The sequence below is a fragment of the Heterocephalus glaber genome, unplaced genomic scaffold (assembly GCF_053883595.1).
Source record: "Heterocephalus glaber isolate CG9 unplaced genomic scaffold, H.glaber_assembly_v1.0 deba00001689, whole genome shotgun sequence".
Lineage (NCBI taxonomy): Eukaryota > Metazoa > Chordata > Mammalia > Rodentia > Bathyergidae > Heterocephalus > Heterocephalus glaber.
Genome location: NW_028258414.1, coordinates 14,166,322 through 14,184,519, shown reverse-complemented (window position 1 = coordinate 14,184,519; position 18,198 = coordinate 14,166,322). Strand labels below are relative to the sequence as shown.

The window sequence follows — 18,198 nt, the reverse complement described above, 5'->3', positions numbered from 1 at the left end:
TGAGTGGTGTCAGTGTTGTAAACATCATTTTATAAAACTGTGTAACCAACTACACTCAATGGAGTAATGTCTTTGCCTATACAGTTCTGCTTTACCTTTCTCAGATTTAGACAAACATATATACACTCAAAACAAAAAATATGGAGACTGTAAGGAAAGAAATGAAAGTTACAATCTTTTCTCTTTTTTGGGGGGGGGGGTACCGGAGACTGAACTCGGGTCCTTGTGCTCGCGCCAGCAGGCGGCGATACCACTGAGCTTAATCCCCAGCCCTGAAAGTTACAATCTTACCACTCACAGGTGGTAGAATCTGTAAGAGTATTTTTCCATTATTTTGAAATAGGTAAGAAGCAGACTATTACAAATTTTTCAGAACCATGTTTAAGTCAACAGCTCAGAGCAGCCCTTAGACTAGCAGAATTTAATGTTTGAGAAAGACACCACCCCCTCGCTTTTGCCTATGTACAAACTAGCTTACCTTCAATCAGCTGAGACAGCTGTGTCCCAGTTACCAAGGTCTCAGTAACATCACTTTTGCGGGAGGCCTTTCGGTAGCGAATCTTGTAGCCAGTAATTGGCCCGTTTTGTGTGGCTAGAGAAGGTGGCTGCCAGTGAATTATAATACTCTGGGAAAGACAAGATTATAGGGAAAAGCTGAACATATATAAAGGTTGGCCCTAATTGTGTGTATTAACTTGATTTCAATATGTAAAAAAAGGGACATACAGACAGAAGGGTGCTTACAGTTTTTACTTAATAGCCATTCAAAATATGTAATTTAAAACCTCTCATGGTCAAATCAAGAGAGGCTATTTTTCAAGCAGTGCACTCCAGACCCTTGCTCTTCTGAGTATTTTCTCAGAATAAAGATCCTGGTCAGAAGTCCCCATAAAGTTTTCAAAAGGAAAGCATAGGGTCAGGGGTACATGGATTAGAAAGTATATCCTTAATAGGTATAATTTCCCCCGTCTCCAGTGCAAAATAGCTGAAATTAAACAATTTCTATCTCAAACTTTTCAAAAGGGGGACCATTAATTAACAGCTGGATGGAAGTCCTGCTGTACTTTTTGAAAGAACTGATTATTTTCCTTTTCTGTGTAGCCCAGTAGGGGCTTTGGGCTCCTGAGAGACATAACCTGACCAGGACTGAATGGCGAGAGCACATACAACCACATCTACAGTATCTGCCTTCAGGTCACACATCTTACAGGACTATGGGACCATATCATCACTAACATTTTATTTCCTTCTGCCACATCATCATGGTTTTGAATGGTTTAGATTTAAAATATCATGTTTACATCAAAAAAGGCAATTTATTTGCAGGAAGGCAAGGAAGTTTGGGCATCAGAGAAAGAAGTAAAGTTAAACAGAATATACAAGTTGGTTTCTAAGTTCAGGTTTACTGGGAGGTATAATATCGATGTCTTATTTCTCTGCTTGATCATTAGTGTTTTCAGTTATATTCTAATTTAATAGGTTAGCATTTTAAAATGCAGATTGATAATTACAGCACTGGCATTCACTGTTCTGATGCTTTCCCATGGCATCCCCCTCTCTGTAAGCCCTCTGAGGCCCCGCTGTACACCAGGAAATTGAATGGCAGGCAGCATCACAAAGTTTTACCTTTGAATTTCTCACTTCTAATGTCAGATTCTGAGGAGCAGCACTGGGAACTAGATAGGCCACAAAATGGAAAAAAAAAAAAAAGTTAAATCACTCACATATACCTGGCCAGATTTTACACAAATGTACACCTCAAACACTGATTATGCGAACAGAAAGTCTCAACTCATCTGCCAGTACCCTCATATTGACTGTACCAAGCGGATGAGAAGTGGCCATGTTTGATTTACTTTTTCAAATAAGACACTTTCATATGAGCAAGTATCTTTACCCAAGTCAGGCTGTACTTCTACAATCAGATACTTATTTCAAGGAGGTATGGTGTCATCTAGACTAAACTTTTCTAGACCCCAGTTATATCTGAACCTTAAATATATTCTAAATATTCATCTTGGGGCAAAGCTACACATTTTCTGGAACCAAGTATAGTGAATATGGCAAGTAACTGAAATGGGTAATGAAAATATGGATCAAAATGAGATGTACATAAATCAGTGAGCTTGGCTTTCTTGCGGGGTTCTTAAACTGGTTATGAAGGCAATTCCCAAGAAGAGAAAGATACTGAAGCAGTGACAGCATCAGTAAAGTGAACCATCTGGCTTCCTGAGGCAACTACGTGTCAGGGAATACTCCTTCAGATGTCAAAAGTTTGTGATTCTCAGTTAAACAGCTGCTAACTTTAGTTCCTCATATACTGGAACACATATAGGGCTATCTCAAAGTTTATAACCCACACACCCTCCAGTGCTCCCTTCATCATGATGACAGCAAGCAAGGAGAATGTAAGTAGACCTGATTAGTTTTTTCTCTACTCAAAATGCTGACTCTAGCCCTTGTCTCCTAATCTATTCATGAGAACTTCTCTCTTCCTTTTTCTAACATTTGGTGACGAGCTATTTAACTAAGTGGCAACTGTGCCAAAGATTCTGAAAGGCTGAGAATATGCCCTGCTCACTGTTCTGACTTGTGCTAGCAAAGTACCTCAAATCTCAATCCAGATTCAGGTCTGGAATAGGAGGCAAGCACTTTTGTTTTGAAAGCAATCTATGAGTGATTCACAGAGAGGCCTGGACACAGGCCAGCAGGGAGGGACTGACTTGGATAGTGCTCTACAGGATTCTGTGGAGACAGCCAACACCTCCCTGTAACTCTATAGTGAACTGTGATATCGGGACCTGTTGACACATTGAAGAATTTTAAGCACTGTTATTATGTACTAATAAAATTTGCCTTAAAAAAAAAAAGTGATTCCAATCATCATGTTAAGAAATGACTTGATTGCAGAGGCACCCAATGCAGTGATGACTGGTATCTTCATTGGCATCCTCACAGTTAAGATGTGCTGTGCTCACTATGTGGCAAGTACTTAATTCTCGTAACAATCTCACAAAGGCATTTCTACTACTGGTCCTATTCTATAGATGAGAAAACTAGAGAAGAGGTTCAGGGCCATTAACTTGTCCAAGGTATTTATTTCAGCTTGCATAAGAACCAAGATTTGTCTTACCAAATCCTGCTAAGACATCCCCAGTTCATTCAGTTTCCTATAGGTATTAGTCAACATGCCAACCCAATTAAGGCACTTAAAATTTGGCTCATGTGTAGATTTAAAGCCTGTAATAAATATTTTCCCTCTCAACTTTCCCCCAAAATCTTGACCAACTGGCTTGTGCAGCTGGGTGGTCAAATTATAGTCTGTACTTTTTCCCAGCTTTTTATCCTGAAAAAATGTCAAGCCTGTAAAAATAGTACAATGAATACTATATATTTTTTCCTAGTTTCACCAATTACTAATACACCTAATAACATATTTAGTATTGCCTAATACTACTCTAACATTAAGTGACTGTGTTAATAGTATCCTGCATAGCTGCTTTTACCACCAGATTCAAGATTCAGTCAAAGATAATGCATGCTTTATTTTGTTTCATGTGGTCTTACTCTTCTTTAATCTAGATTCTACAATGATTCCCCAGTGGTTTTTTTCTTTTACAAGGCTAATGTATTTTAACCTCTTAACAGTTTACCCTGAGTCTCATTCGGAAAACACATTTGTTTACATACTATCCTAAGTATTGCTTCAGCAGGTGTTGTTTTAAACCAGTTGATTCTTGTATTGAATAAATTTGATAAAATTGCTGTTTTTTTATATTTCCTGTTATCTTATAAAAATTAATGCAAAAATATGCAATATTTGGTCATCCAGTATTTAAATAATTAGACTACTAAATTGGTTAAGATTCTAAGTCAGCTTTTAAAATTTAAAAAATTATTTTTTGCAGAACTTCCTTCAATTTAGATATATCTGTTTTTTTCCATCATGTTCAGATTTGAGTTAAATGTTTTAGGCAGGGACACAACAGAAATGAGTCTGTGTCCTCCTCTGTGCAGCCTACCAGACGTATGACATCAGTCTAGTCCTTTATTGGTGATACTAAATTTGATCATCTGCTTAAGGAAGTCAAACTACAGCTTCTGAAGTGTGGATATTAACACACACACAAATCACCTAAATACATATACACTTTTAAAAAGACATTTTAAACAAAACACTGAATCTGGATTTAGCTGAGTTTCATGAAACAAGATATCCTTACAATGAACTTTGATATTTTCTGTTCTAAAAATATTTTTTTAAATACTAGTCTTGACCTACTTAAACCTCTTTGGCAGGCTGTACTTTGAAAAATACTGCTCTAGGTCATGGATATGTCTACATAACTTAATTTAGAATTTAGCTGCAGATGAGGAATAAACTGCCGCAAAATACTGACAAGTTAAGAATACCAATCCAGTAAGTAAATATGATTTCTGCATAGACTACAGTTAGCCTTCCAATAGCCCTAATATGGTCTGCACAATGAACAAGCAATAGTATTTACTTACACAGAAGCCTCTGCTAAATCTGTAAACACTTGAGAGCCAATTCAGTTAAGATGCTGTACATTCTGTGCTTTCTCTGTGAATCTTTACAGCAACCCAATGAAGCTGGTGCCATCTACATTTTACATGTGAAGAAGAATGCTCAGAAAAGTTAAACTGCTTCAAAGTCACGCCTACTATTAATGGGTAGAACTGGGATCCGAGCTAAATTTTCTTGAAATCAAAGCCCATGATCTTAGTACTACACCACTAGGGGCACCAAGTGTGGTATTTTGTTCCAAAGGGAAGAAAGACTTACCATCTGACAATGTGCGAACAGCAACATCCTGTGTGGAGACTCCAGGACCATGTTTATTGTAGGCCACCACTCGGAAACTATACTCTGTATATTTTTTCAAACCATGCATGGTGTAAGAATGACTTGAAACGTCAACATCCTTGAATAAAATAAAACACTGTATATATACACATCTCAAGCCAAAAGAAGTGCTACAAAACAATTAACTATAGGTATTCTACATATACACAATACAGAGTTTTATTCCTTTTTTTTGATACCGGGTACTGAACTCATGACCTTGCGCTTGCCAGGCAGGCAAAGTGTCACTGAGCTATATCCCTGGCCAGGGTTTTATTCTGTTTATAGAATGTTATTTAATGATTAAAGAAAATTGATGATAAATAATGGGAATTTACTTAGAAGTATTACTTGCTGTTTAGTGACCCTTGGTAAAAACTACAGAATAAGTCTAAGTACAAAGAAATAGACTCCGTCAACTTTTGACTTCCTGTATATTTCACCCCACCCCAAGTTCCAGCCAAGCAACTACTGAGTTTTAGAAATGTATTTCAACTCTATTATTCTAACCAGTGGTATCAACATGGCTTCATTTTATACCTGCTCGATATCAGTCCCTTTTTCCATGTAGTACAATTTGTAATTCTGAATTTCCCCATTGCCAGACACTGGTGTTTCCCATGTGACAGTGATTGAAGTAGGTGACGCTGCATAAGCTCGGATGTTAGGTGCAGGGCCAGGGAGCTGAACTGGAAAGACAGTTTCAAGAGACCAAGATACAAATGAGATTCACCACACTCCTCAATGACTGTTCTCAGCAATACTGTCATATTAGGCCATGTTGTAAAAGCCAAGAAAACAACTCATTTAATTGATGTGGTTTTAGGATAATATATGCATATATTTTCCTTTTATAACTAACATGGAAAGCAGAAATTATCTGTGAAGTATCTTCCATTTATTTAAAATAAGAGAATATGTATAAAACCTCTTCTGTGGTTTATAACATACTATTTTTTGGAACCAGCACAAGAACAGGTCTTTCCTCTGCCAGAAGCCATGGCAGGCTCTGGGGGCAGTGATGGGTAGGGTTCCTATTCACAAAGGACTCCAAGTTTGGGATGGGAGCTGGGTGTAAAAACAGTTGCAAACAACGTCATGAGTGTGAACAGATTTTGGTGTGGTTGTAATGAAAACAAAAAAGTATACAATTCTGTTGTGAGAGGGAAGGGAGAGACTTGTGAAGGCTTCACAGAGTCAAAAAGAATGAACAGTTTTCTCAGACACCAAGGGTAAAATGACTCCAGTGAAGAGAGTCACTTAGGAGGACACATGGGAAGAAAGTGTTACACAGTTCAGTTGGTTGCAACAAGAGAGTGGATGTGGAAGAGATAATACTGAAAACAATGATGAGAGCCAGACAGTGAAAAATCTCGAATGTCCTGTTTTGGAGTTTGGATTTTTTTCTAATAGATATTAGGCAATTACTGAAATACGAACAAGATTATTTTTTTTTTGTATTAAATTCTTTTATTGGTACATTGTAGGTATACAACACAATTACATTTCTCATTGGGAACTGTACCTTTATATAATGGATCTTGGTATGAACAAGATTATGACACGAACAGATCTGTGTTTAGGAAGGACATGTAAACACAGAGAAGAACAACAGAGTAAAGGAACAAGACCAAATAAAAAATAAAATTAAAAAAAATCACTAACATTTATTGAACAATTACAATTAGTCAAGTATTCAGTTCTTTGTTTTTTCTCAATGAATTTCTAACTCAAAAGACAGATACTACCACCCTTATTTACAAATGAGGTTTTGATGTTAAGAATCTTTCTCAGGTGATGGGAAAAATTACAGCAGTAGAGCCAGGAGCAGGGAACATTCTGATTCTAAAAAATGAGCTCAAGGAGACCAGTAATACTGCAACACTTACAGCAGAATGCGTGACTGGACAAATGGACTGCTGGTCAACTCATAGGCTGTTTAATGGCCAACTGGTGGAATTTCTATCTAACTTCTGCAATACCTCACATACCGACCTTTCTGAGACATCCTTTCTTTCTGACTGACAGACTCTAGTCTCAATCTGTATGCAAATTCTGAGTAGCTGCCCATGCCTACACTTTGGCAGACACCCTATATTTGAAAACAATTTCTCTGGCACTGGTGTCTTTGCAATAGACATCTATCAGGTTTAAGAGCTGGAAAAGGGAAAAAACAAAATGTAAAACAAACTGTCTTTCTTGTAACGGCACTATGACTTAAGATTTGTTTGGCTACCAAAGTAGAGAAACGTGAAAATAGTTACTCTAACAGTTGTTTGCTTTATTTAGCCATGAATTATGTTATTCATTTAATGTTAAGAGCATATTTTGTGCTGCCTGACAGGTGAGATTTGTCACATTTCTGCTGCTACCAAAAACTGGAAAACTTTTCCTCTAACTTATTAAAGGGAAGGAAAACACAACAGTCCCTAAATTCCCTTGAAATCACTTTCAATATATTCATTGGCTAAATGCAGGCAAATATACTAAAAAAGGCACTAATGAATTCTTCCATTTCAGCCGTATGGTGCCATAATAAATGGAAGAAATTTAAAGAAGGTTTATGAAGCTAAATATGCAAAATATTTTCCAAGGGCTGACTCCAACACTTACGCATCCCCCACACAAGCTGCATATCTCTGGCTGAAATACAAATTTCTCTCCACTCCATTTCTCTTTTGACAAAACATGTTATGGTCGTTTTCCAACCACACAACACCCTTAGCAGAACTTATTGCCCCTTCCACCTATATTCTTATTTAATCTCTTAACCAAACTTCTTGAATTGAGTGATTGTGCTGCCCTCTTTCCTTGTGATGACAGCACCTAACACTATTGTGTGTTTACTTACTGTCTCTTCTCACCTTGTGGACTGAAGTCAAGCCTCACAGAGCTCTGCACTGGACCACACCCAGGGGTATTCAATATCATCGTGACTTACTTGTAGGTGCACTATTTGGTCCCGTTTCTGGGATTCCCATCACATAGCATCTTTTCCCAAGAATGGCTGGGCTAAGTCAAATGCTTCAAGGTCAACCTCAGGCCCTATCTTTTCCTACGATCCTGCCTTGACTTGCCTATCTTTTATAGTAATTTTTCCTTATTCTGAACCACAATATCCGTCATGTATGATGCCTTCACATAAAACATAATAAACTTGAACTCTATTGGAATATTCCTGTGCTTGTCTAAACACGGATAAGTGAAATTCAACATCCTTTCTCTGTAAGAAGAACACATTCTTCTCTTTAATCAACCCCTAGACTCTCTGAGGCCCCTGTTCTTGCCTGGGTGTGATTCCTCATCTTCAATTTCTAACCCTGAAATGATCAATGGTCTCCTATCTCTACCTCTCATTCTTTAAGAGGAGAAATCTTGCCATGTTCATACGTGTATGTCTAAAACCTTGCAGCTTAGTGAGCATAACAGAAAGGGCTGAAAAGTTTGATAAGCAATTTGCTAGAGCATTAAAAAGTCCACTGCTTCTTGACTTTACCTGTTCTACCCATCAAGTAAGATCCTCGAATTATTCCCATAGTTTTGATACAGAAAAGTTTTAGATAACTTAATAGATTGAATATTAAGGTAGCTGTAGAAGCAAAATAAGTAATGTGTTCTTTTAAGATTTGCTTTTCCCATAACTCCTTGTTTAAGGTGGCGATTATCTGACTCTAACAAGTAACTTCATTAACCTAACAAAGTTACCATATCAGGGTGAATTTACAATGTATATGTGCTTATCTTGTGTCTGTGACTTGTAAATAGGAACTGGAATTGTATTTACGCATCAAAGACCACTAGGGATGAGATAATGGCTAAAAAGGATATAAAAAGGGAAATGCTGAACAAAGGGGAGCACGATACTGGATACTGACCAGACCCGTTTCTGGTGTTCCCGCCCACTCAAGAGAAGAAATTTTATTTTTTTATCCAAATTCTGTGTTTCTGTGTATTTCTTTCTGAGATTTCCGTAACAGTTTCACTGGTAAATTCACTAATACTGTTTAATTCCTGGGTCAGTAGTTATCACAAACGAACCTCACATGTGCCCTATCTGAAGGGCACATTATTACTTAAGGTCATGAACACGGAAAAGCTAGCACAGTTAGTAGTAAAAGTAGAATGGAGAATTCTTTGAGGAAAAACAATAGTTGGTGTTAAAAGAAGACACAAATGTAGAAGAAAGCTTCAAGTGGGAAAAGCATTACTTATAACTTGATTGTTTCTTATCATTTTGGGTCTATAGTATACAAACAAAACTTAATCTACAAAGGACATTTACAATATAAACCAACCTGCCTCAGTCATAAAAAATCTAATAGATGTAATTAGAAGTAACACTATTTAGCACAAAAGGCCACGTGCGCAAAATAAAGGATCTAAGACTTTCTAACAGGTGAGGTATGGATGAAGACAGGGCAATCCAGTTGATGAGAATTATATATATCCATTCCATGTGCAAGGCACTAGAAAACACTGGCAAATATCCATAAAAAAGATATTCATAATCACAATTGAAGGAGGTAATAACATATCAGAATTGTACAGGTATCAGAGTAGACAGGATCAAAATGATTCAAAAAGGCATCTGAGCTAAGTCTTAAAGAATCAATATAACATGAATACACAGAAAAGTATCAGAAGAATTATACTGCCTTACACTATTTGCAATTATGTGATGGAAATTCACTTTGTCTTTCCTATTTATAAGGACCTTGAAGATGAGTACTTTTTTATCTTCTGCTTCTGGTGGCCTGTAAGGCTAAATACAAGGCCTTCATCTGGGAGGGGCTGGCAGACAGGTGAAGACTTACCTTCAGGCTGTGTTTCTACTCGTAATGGAGCTGAACTCTCTCCGGAGCCATGCTTATTTTGAGCCACAACTCTGAAGATGTACACGGTCGCTGGCATTAGGTTTTGAATGGTTACCTGCATCTCTCCTGGGCGACTAGTATTCTCAACACGCTCCCTTTAGACAGAAAAAGGTTTGGAAGGAAAAACTATCATTTAGGAATACTTCCAGAAAGTATAGTTTCAATGTCCACATCAAAATTTAATAATTTAAGTGAAATTTATTCTTAATAAATAATGTTTTGGGGGTGTAACAACGCAAAGTAGAATATGGAGACTGGCAAAAGATGAAGTCATACATAACAACTCACTAATGTTCTTGCTTAGATGTTACTGATATCACTTATCATAATCAGTTTCCTTTTAGAGGCACAGGTCCTTAAGGCCATTTCAAATGGAGTGTCTGGCTGTTAACTCTGTAGGCTTTAGAAATCATTAAGGTCTTTTGTGTGTGTGTATGCGGGGGTGGTACTGGGGATCGAACCCAGGGCCTTCATACTGACCTACACTCCTAGCCTTTTTTGGTTTTAAGATAAAGTCTCGCTTAAGTCAGTAAATTGCCCAGGCTGTGCTTGAAGTTTTATTCCTCCTGCCTCAGCCTCCTGAAGGGCTGGGCTTACAGGTATGTGCTATCACACCTGGCTTGAAATCATTGATTTCTAAGGAATGACTCCTAGGGAAATGGACAGGAGGTGGTTGTTGGTATCATCTAATTTTCACAAAAAATGTCAAGGAATGCATATTTGAATGAGACTTTTAATTTTAAAAAGCTAGAGGTTGTCACTTTTTAAACTGGGAATAAAAACATTAAAAGTATACATATAACCAAATTTATAAAAGAAGGTGATTTGTGACACTGATTTTTATAATTTCATATATATTCCTTCTGAAGGAAGGTTTTCAAACAGATCTGAAATGTTTGAAAAATCTCACAAACACCATAAATGAGTTTGGTAGTTAATGTTATGAGATGCAAATGTAAAAGTACTTATCTAAATGAGTAGTGGTGAAGATATGGCACACGTTGTTTTTAAGACAAAAGATGTTAATGTATGAATTGTTTTTTCTAAACTAAAACTTTAATATTAAGGTTTAATTGGGAGTGTCAGCACTGTGTGATCAATAAATGGGTTTTGGGCTGCGGTTTGGGCACTTGGTCTCTAAGAGGTTCGCCATCACTGATGTAAGTTCATAGAAAGGTTGCTTCCAGGCTCTGTCTTGGGCTCTGCATGTCAAAGCTAGGTCCAGAATTATGCACAGGCTACTATACTAAAATGAAATCTAGATTATGTCATGGGTTTTCAACAAATGTTGTGAAGGAATTTTAGACAGTTGGCCTTTAAGAACTGTCATTCAAGGAAGAAAAGAGCTATATCTGTCTTGAAGAAGAAATTAAAAAGCCCAAAACTACCCTGGAAGAAATTATTGTGAATTACCTCATCTGTTAAGTTGAAATTCTTACTTCAAAATACTGCTAACTTGTCCTAAAATTGCTGACTAAAATTTGTTTAGGTCTATGTGAACAGTTACCAATCTGTATGACTGTATGTTAATACTGGCATTTGAGATTTAGTGGTACTCAATAGTTCTTTAAGCTACCTTATTTTCATTAAACATACATATAGTTAGGGATGTAGCTCAGCGCTTGTGCCACAAAAAAGTATTTACAGAGGTGGTTTCACTATTATTTAAGCCCACTAGAACAAAATATTGTGGTAACAAAACTGTTTAAAATTTAGTATTTCTTCTGAATGATTTTCAAACTGAACTTAACTGTTTGACAAATCTCACAAACATCAGAAATGAATTTGGTAGTCGATGTTACAAGGTGTTTATAATTAGTATTTTGTTTCTGACGTCTAAATTACAGGACTTAGAAGGAGAACAGTAACTGATTTCTTTTACACTGAAGTTTCCCATACTTGGTTTGATCACAAATGAGTGGTATTTAAAAGGAAGTATTATGTTCCACATTAAACTAAAAGCTCCATGAGACAGCTTCAGTCTCTTTTGCTCACCATTTATATAAATTTTTTAAACAGATTCTCTTTTAGAAAGATGACTTGTTGTAGCACTGGTTATTTTACTCTTAAGGGAAAGCCTGTCTCACTCATGTTCACACACTACTGAAGCAATAGGCTGAATGCTCATACAGCGAGGCAGTCTCACAGATACAGAATGAGTGAATGAAAATGTGCTTTCTGATGTGTAAATCTTATAGAAATGATATCATATATATCTTGTTTGTTCCTGTGTAAAATGGGAAGAATAAAAGTTACTAAAATCAAAAACAAATTTCCACAGAAGCATTACGATAAAAAAGGAAAATAGTTACAGATATGTTTTGTTAAGATGGAAGACACAGGGCCGGGGATTTAGCTCAGTGGTTCTGGCGCCTGCCTCCCAAGCGCAAGGTCCCGAGTTCGATCCCTGGTACCAAAAAAAAAAAGAAAAAAAAAAAAGATGGAAGACACAGAATCTGAGCTGGTTCTTCCACTAGATTTGTCTGATGTCCCAGGACCAAATTTCTGCCCAGAAAAAACTTTGCCTTTAGGACAAGATCCAAGGAGTGTTAGAAAGGGCAATTATCATAAATGCATGGAGTTACAATGGGACTTGGGTTAGAATGTGATGGGTTTGAGTAAAAGGAGAAACAAAGAAAAAGATATACATTGTATTAAGGCAGGCTGGGCCAAACTAGCAGATCCAATTCTAGTTGTGGCAATGCTACTAGCTTGGCAGAAGACTGTGTGCAAGTACTGGCTCTTTCTGGTCCCACTTTCCTTACGTATTGCATAAAATGAGATGGTTGGGCAAACCTTTTTAAAGGGCAGGATATTTATAGGGCAAGAGGCAAAATGGAAGCCATTACATACTTATATAACCTTTTAAAATGTAACCATTAACCATTAAGAAAATGTAAAAACTGGGCCGAGGATTTAGCTCAGTGGTTTCACCGCCTGCTGTACAAGCGCAAGAACCCAAGTTCGATCCCTGGTATCAAAAAAAAAAAAGTAAAAACTATTTTTACTTCCTGGGCCATACAAATAGCAGCAGATTTGGCCTAGGGTCCATAGTTTGCCAGCCCCTGAGGTAAACTAACAGATCTCTAAGGCTATATCCATTTCTAAAATGCTATCAGGAATAGCTTACTCTCTATTCTCTATGTAATGGCCAATATCAGAAAAGTACTACTCTTTAAATTAAAGGCTTTAAAAAAAAAAAAGGTAAAAATTTCAAAACTGAAAACGCAGAAGGACTCAAATTTCTGGAAACTCAAGTACCCAACAAAAATACAGCTCATGACCAAGGCACACAGTGCCACCTGGTGGTTCAATTTTCAAACATGGAAGTGGGGGAATTTGTAAATGAAGGTAGTGTAATACAACCTTACCCTGAATTCTTATAAGAAGTCTGTGAAGTAATTTATTATCCTTGCTTTTTAAATGAGAATATTTAAGCTTAGAAAGGTTAAATAAATTCGGCTCATTACTACTCCTTCACTGCATCTGTTCAGAAAGCATAAACTTAATGTAATGAAGTAATAAAAAATAGTACAGTCTGATTCTTCCTTTCAAGTATTTCCCAAATTCACCTATCCACTCCACATCTCTGCTCTCATCTTCACCAAGGCTATCACCCAGGCAACACGTTTAGATTAACAATTACCGTCGAATTTATTTCCCTAGCCCTATTTCCTCCCCTCTATCTTGTGTAGTGTTCCCAAAGTACTGTTAAGACAAACTGCTTCATTTAATCACAGTGTACACCTGCTGTAGAGTCTAAAATGCTATCTGATTATGTCAGGATTCTTATTGGTATTCCAACATCTGGAAACCGGAAGCTCCAAACTTCCACTTTCCTTTATCTCTTACAAATTCCTATCAATCAATCTCTGGGTCAGGCAAGCTAGCTTTTCTGGCCTCCTTATCCTCACACCGAACACCCAGATGGAACCAGACCCTCTTCACCTTGCACTTTTTTTTAACAACTTACCTTGCTTGCTTGTCCCTACCAACTTTCCTTCTGTATTTCTCTCAACTCCAAATTCATTTACTAGTCATCTCTGCTTACTGCAACCCGTGATCCATTATGCAAAATTTAAATGTAGGGGATAAGTTTTCATTAAAAACACATGAATACAAAAGTTACATATATAGTGAAAAAATAAATTCCAGTTCTACTTCCTCAAAACCTATCCTACACTGAGATCTGATTATGGCAAGTATGCACTGATGTGTATCTCATCACATCTCTCCACACCAGAGTTTCTCAACTTTATACTACTGAGATGTAGGGCAACATGTGTTTTCTGAAGGGGACTCTCCGGTACATCACAGGATGTTTACCAGCATCCCCTGGCCTGTAAGTACTTATTAAATGCCAGTAAGCACTGCTCTTACTCCAGCTGTGACAATAAACATGTCACCAGATGCTGCCAAATAGTCCCTGAGACACGGAGAGCAAATCTGTCCCTGGTTGAAAACCACTGTTCTAGAGCCAGGCATAGTGGTGCAAGCCTGTAATCCCAGCACTCAGGAGGCTGAGGCAGGAGGATTGCTGCCAGTTTGAGGCCAGCCTGAACTACAATAGTGAAACCCTGTCTCAAAAAATCAAAAGCCCCAGCCCCTCACAAAAAGAGAAAACCACTGTTCTAGGCATTTACATACACATCAAAATATGTAGGTAAGTCATTTAAAAGCTCTGCATCATACTTCATATGAATATACATATAGGCCCACTCCTCTATTAATGGATACTTATACTGTTTAATTTTTAAATCTTAAAACAATGCTATAATAAAATTTGGTGTGACTGTCTTACATATATCTCATCTATGAAGTATAATTAAAAATATAATGAATATTTAAATTAAAAAAATTATTACAGTAAAAGACACTGCCATTACCATATTCACTACAGGGCCATAATTCACAGGTCTCACTGCTGGGTGGCTCTGATTTGAACTGACTGTCCCACTGAGCAGGATTAACCACTGGTGGTACATGAATGACTGTCCCCCTGGGGGGCTTGTAGCACTTCTCAGAGGTCTTTGGTTATAATAATGTAAAGAAAGGAGTTGATTTAGCAGACCAGATGTTATGATATTACAGTTCCTTAAGAAAAACATTAAAATGGCACAAAAAATTGTAATACGGCTAATCTGTGGTACAGCAGTTGAAAATGATTATTACATACACCAGCAATAGGGTACTCCTAAGACTTCCATGTTATAATTTAGAGAATTACTTACTGATAAACTATTAAAGAAATTCACAAATATAAATAAATTTCTTTTAATTTAGTGAAATAAATATATAATTGTTTAATTGGTACGAATAGTATTAATATTTATATCTGGGCAGTAATTATTCAGATTCAAGTAACTAACTAGATTTGGTCTATTATAGACTTTTTATTGGTTAAAAAAAAAAAAAGCTATAAAGGTGATTAGATTCTCTGGTACCACCAGTGGTATAAACTGCCTAACTGGACAGTCATGCATGGACTACTGGCAGTTCAAGCTGGCAAGAACATGTTAATCCCCCTCAAAATATTCCTCCCCTCACTTCAAACACACTTATCCTATTGCTCTTGTCACTCTCTTAGTTCTAGAAGTCCTCTTTTCTGTGTCTTTATCTGTGTTGTAGTTGTTGCCTCAATACTCTGAATTGATTGACTGAAAATGTTTACTTTCTGTGGCATTCTGACTTTGGGGAAGAGCCAGAAGTCACACAGTGCCAGTTCCCATGAATGAGGACACACTACAATGTTTTTAAGAGCCTGCTTTTCTTTTGGATGACACTTGGCAGCAGCAGTCATATTTTTTATCACAACTCATAAAGGCAGTTAGGAAAGAGGACTTCCAGAATTGCTTCAGAAGCTGGCAAGAACAAAGAGATAAGTGTGTTCAAAGCCAGGGGGAGTGTCTTGAGAGGGATTAATGGAAATGTGTCTTCCATTCGAATACATTTTTAAAATTTAAACACATACCATATTTTTTGTTCAGTCCTTGTACATGACAGATGCCTATTAGTGTAATTGTTAGCCTGTAATCCTAGCATTCTGGGAGGCTGAGGCAGGAGGACTGCAAGTTCAAGTCCAGCCTGGGCAACTTAGCAAGGCTCTGGCTCCAAATAAAAATAAAAAGGGTTGAGGATGTAGCTCAGTGTGAAGGCCCGGGGCTCAATCCCCAGTACCACTGAAGACACACACACACACACACACACACACGGATTTAAAAGTTCAACCAAATCACCTTACCGAAAGACTTTTAATGCTGCCACCAACAGCTTAGCATTTCTTTCCAGCTTTTCACTTATTTAGTGCTGCGTACAGAATTTTTGTCAGTCATAGAGGTTAAAAACCAAAGATAATTTTGGCATTTTCAAGATTGCTAGTGATGGTGAAATAAGTTTTAAAGTTTCATGGGCTATTCATTAATTCTCTGAATTGCCTGCTTCTATCATTTGCCTTTTGAAACACCTATCTTTAACTTATGATTTATAGATGTTCTTAATATAGACCAGGTGTCAATACAATCCCTTACAAATGCTACACATTTTTTTCTAACTTGTCACTTGATATGTTGATCTTGTTTATGCTTTAGCAGGAGACGTTTACACTGCTATATAATAAACTTTATCTGGGGCCAGGGATTTAGCTCAGTGGCACCATGCCTACCTAGTTAGCACAAGGTCCTGAGTTCAATTCCTGGTATAGGAAAAAAAAAAAGCTTTATCTTGTCTTCTGGGTTTTCTGTCTCTTAAAAGGCTTTTCCCACTTCTCAAATGATAAAAAAGTTTCTATATTTTTTCTAATATAAAATTTAAAAATATTTATTTACTTACCTCTATTTACCCTAACCTATATTTACGTATTTATCTGTTTACCTATGTTGCACATAATGTAAAATAAGAATAACTTATTTTCCCCAGCAAATGATAATTATCTCAACATTTCATGAATAATCTATTTTTCCAACAGACTAAAATTAATTTATAATTTAATAAGCATTTATTTAGTGCAACTACACGCCAGGCTCTATTCCAAGTACAGGAGATACCCTATTGAATAAAATAAACACAATAAATACATTAACAATAGAAAAATTTTAAAGAATGGTAAGTGCTCAGGAAAAAATCCAAAACAAAACAAAAGCAAAATATAGTGGACCTTTGACTTATGAATTCAATTCGTTTGCAAAGGCTGGTTGTAACTCAAGTTGGTCAACTGAAGGCTCAGGCTCCTCTACACAGCCCTCAAAGTCTCTCTCCTGTACACAGGCAGATCTCAATGTCCTTAGGGAGACACTGGCTCAGCATTTCTCAATTAACCCCACACAGGAAAGAATGTTGTAATGTTCCTTCCAGAACTCTTGAAGGGTTAACTCTGTATCTGAGACCAACTGGAACCATAAGCGGCTGGCATTTGGGTCATAACTCAAGACTTTGGTCTTAAGTTAAAACTAACATTCTGGTCATAACCCAAGTTGTTTGTATGTCTGGCCGGTTGTAACTTGAGGGGCCACTGTAACCCAAACCTAAACCTAAACCAATAAAATGGGGTGATGCAACAGCAGCACTGTTCTGGTAGAATTTAATAACAGACTTTGGCTTATGGCATTGGTCACTGTAAATATCCACACCAGACACCATTTCCAGTTGCCATTCATATCATCACGCTTGCAGTATTTTTTGAAAATTTAACACCTGGCATAGGAATGACATTATTCCAATACATCACAGTATAAAGGTGACTGAGGGCTAAGTGTGGGCAGGTATGCAGAGAAGGCCTGAGGAGTTATCATCTGAGGATGACAGCCAAGAAGCCAGACAGCATTCTTTGTGAGGGAAATGTATTTCTGATAGATTGAACAACAATGGCAAAGGCCCTATTGTGGAAACAGAGCTTGTTATACAGAAGGACTACTAAATGTTTTCTTCATTCTCCTGCGACATTTGCAATGAGATTTCAAGGTCTTCTGGAGACAATTTTAACACTGACGATGAAATTTCTGGGCTGGTAGTGTTTTATCTTTCTGTATACAGAACTTACTTATCCAAAACATTCAGTGTAGTTATTATGTCCCCTGAAAATCTCATGTTCAGAGATGGGGCTTTTGCAAGGTGACTGGATCAAGAGGCACTATACTCTTCAGTGGATTAGCCCATTGATAAGTTCAAAACTGACTGTGCTGCTAGGAGGTGGAGCCTGGTCAGAAGGGGCAGGTCACTGGGGGCATGACCTGGAGAGGGTATTCTTTGTCCTGGCTCCTCTGGCTCTCTGCTTCTTGGCTGCCAGGAGATGAGCAGCTGTCCTCAGCCAGGCCCTTCCATCAGGCTGTTTCTGTCTTAGAGCCAGCCCACCTTGGATGGAACCCACTGGAAAATGTGAGCCAAATAAATCTCTCCTCCTTTGTGAGTGTAGGGTATTTTGTTCCAGCAATGGGGAAGGGACCAATACAGTAGTATCCAGGT

The 18,198-nt window shown here is 37.4% G+C and overlaps 1 protein-coding gene across 11 annotated transcripts in view; it reads right to left on the bottom strand.

The window, feature by feature from the left end:
- Positions 1-18,198, bottom strand: part of Neo1 (neogenin 1) — a 205,334-nt gene that overhangs the window by 45,612 nt on the left and 141,524 nt on the right. For all 11 annotated transcript variants that reach the window (XM_004855517.4, XM_004855518.4, XM_004855511.4 and 8 more), the window contains exons 9-13: positions 9,682-9,836; positions 5,408-5,556; positions 4,808-4,946; positions 1,627-1,676; positions 479-626 (exon numbers count right to left, since the gene is read on the bottom strand). In XM_004855517.4, coding sequence (XP_004855574.1) covers positions 479-626; positions 1,627-1,676; positions 4,808-4,946; positions 5,408-5,556; positions 9,682-9,836 — 641 coding nt within the window. The remainder of the gene's footprint in view (positions 1-478; positions 627-1,626; positions 1,677-4,807; positions 4,947-5,407; positions 5,557-9,681; positions 9,837-18,198) is intronic.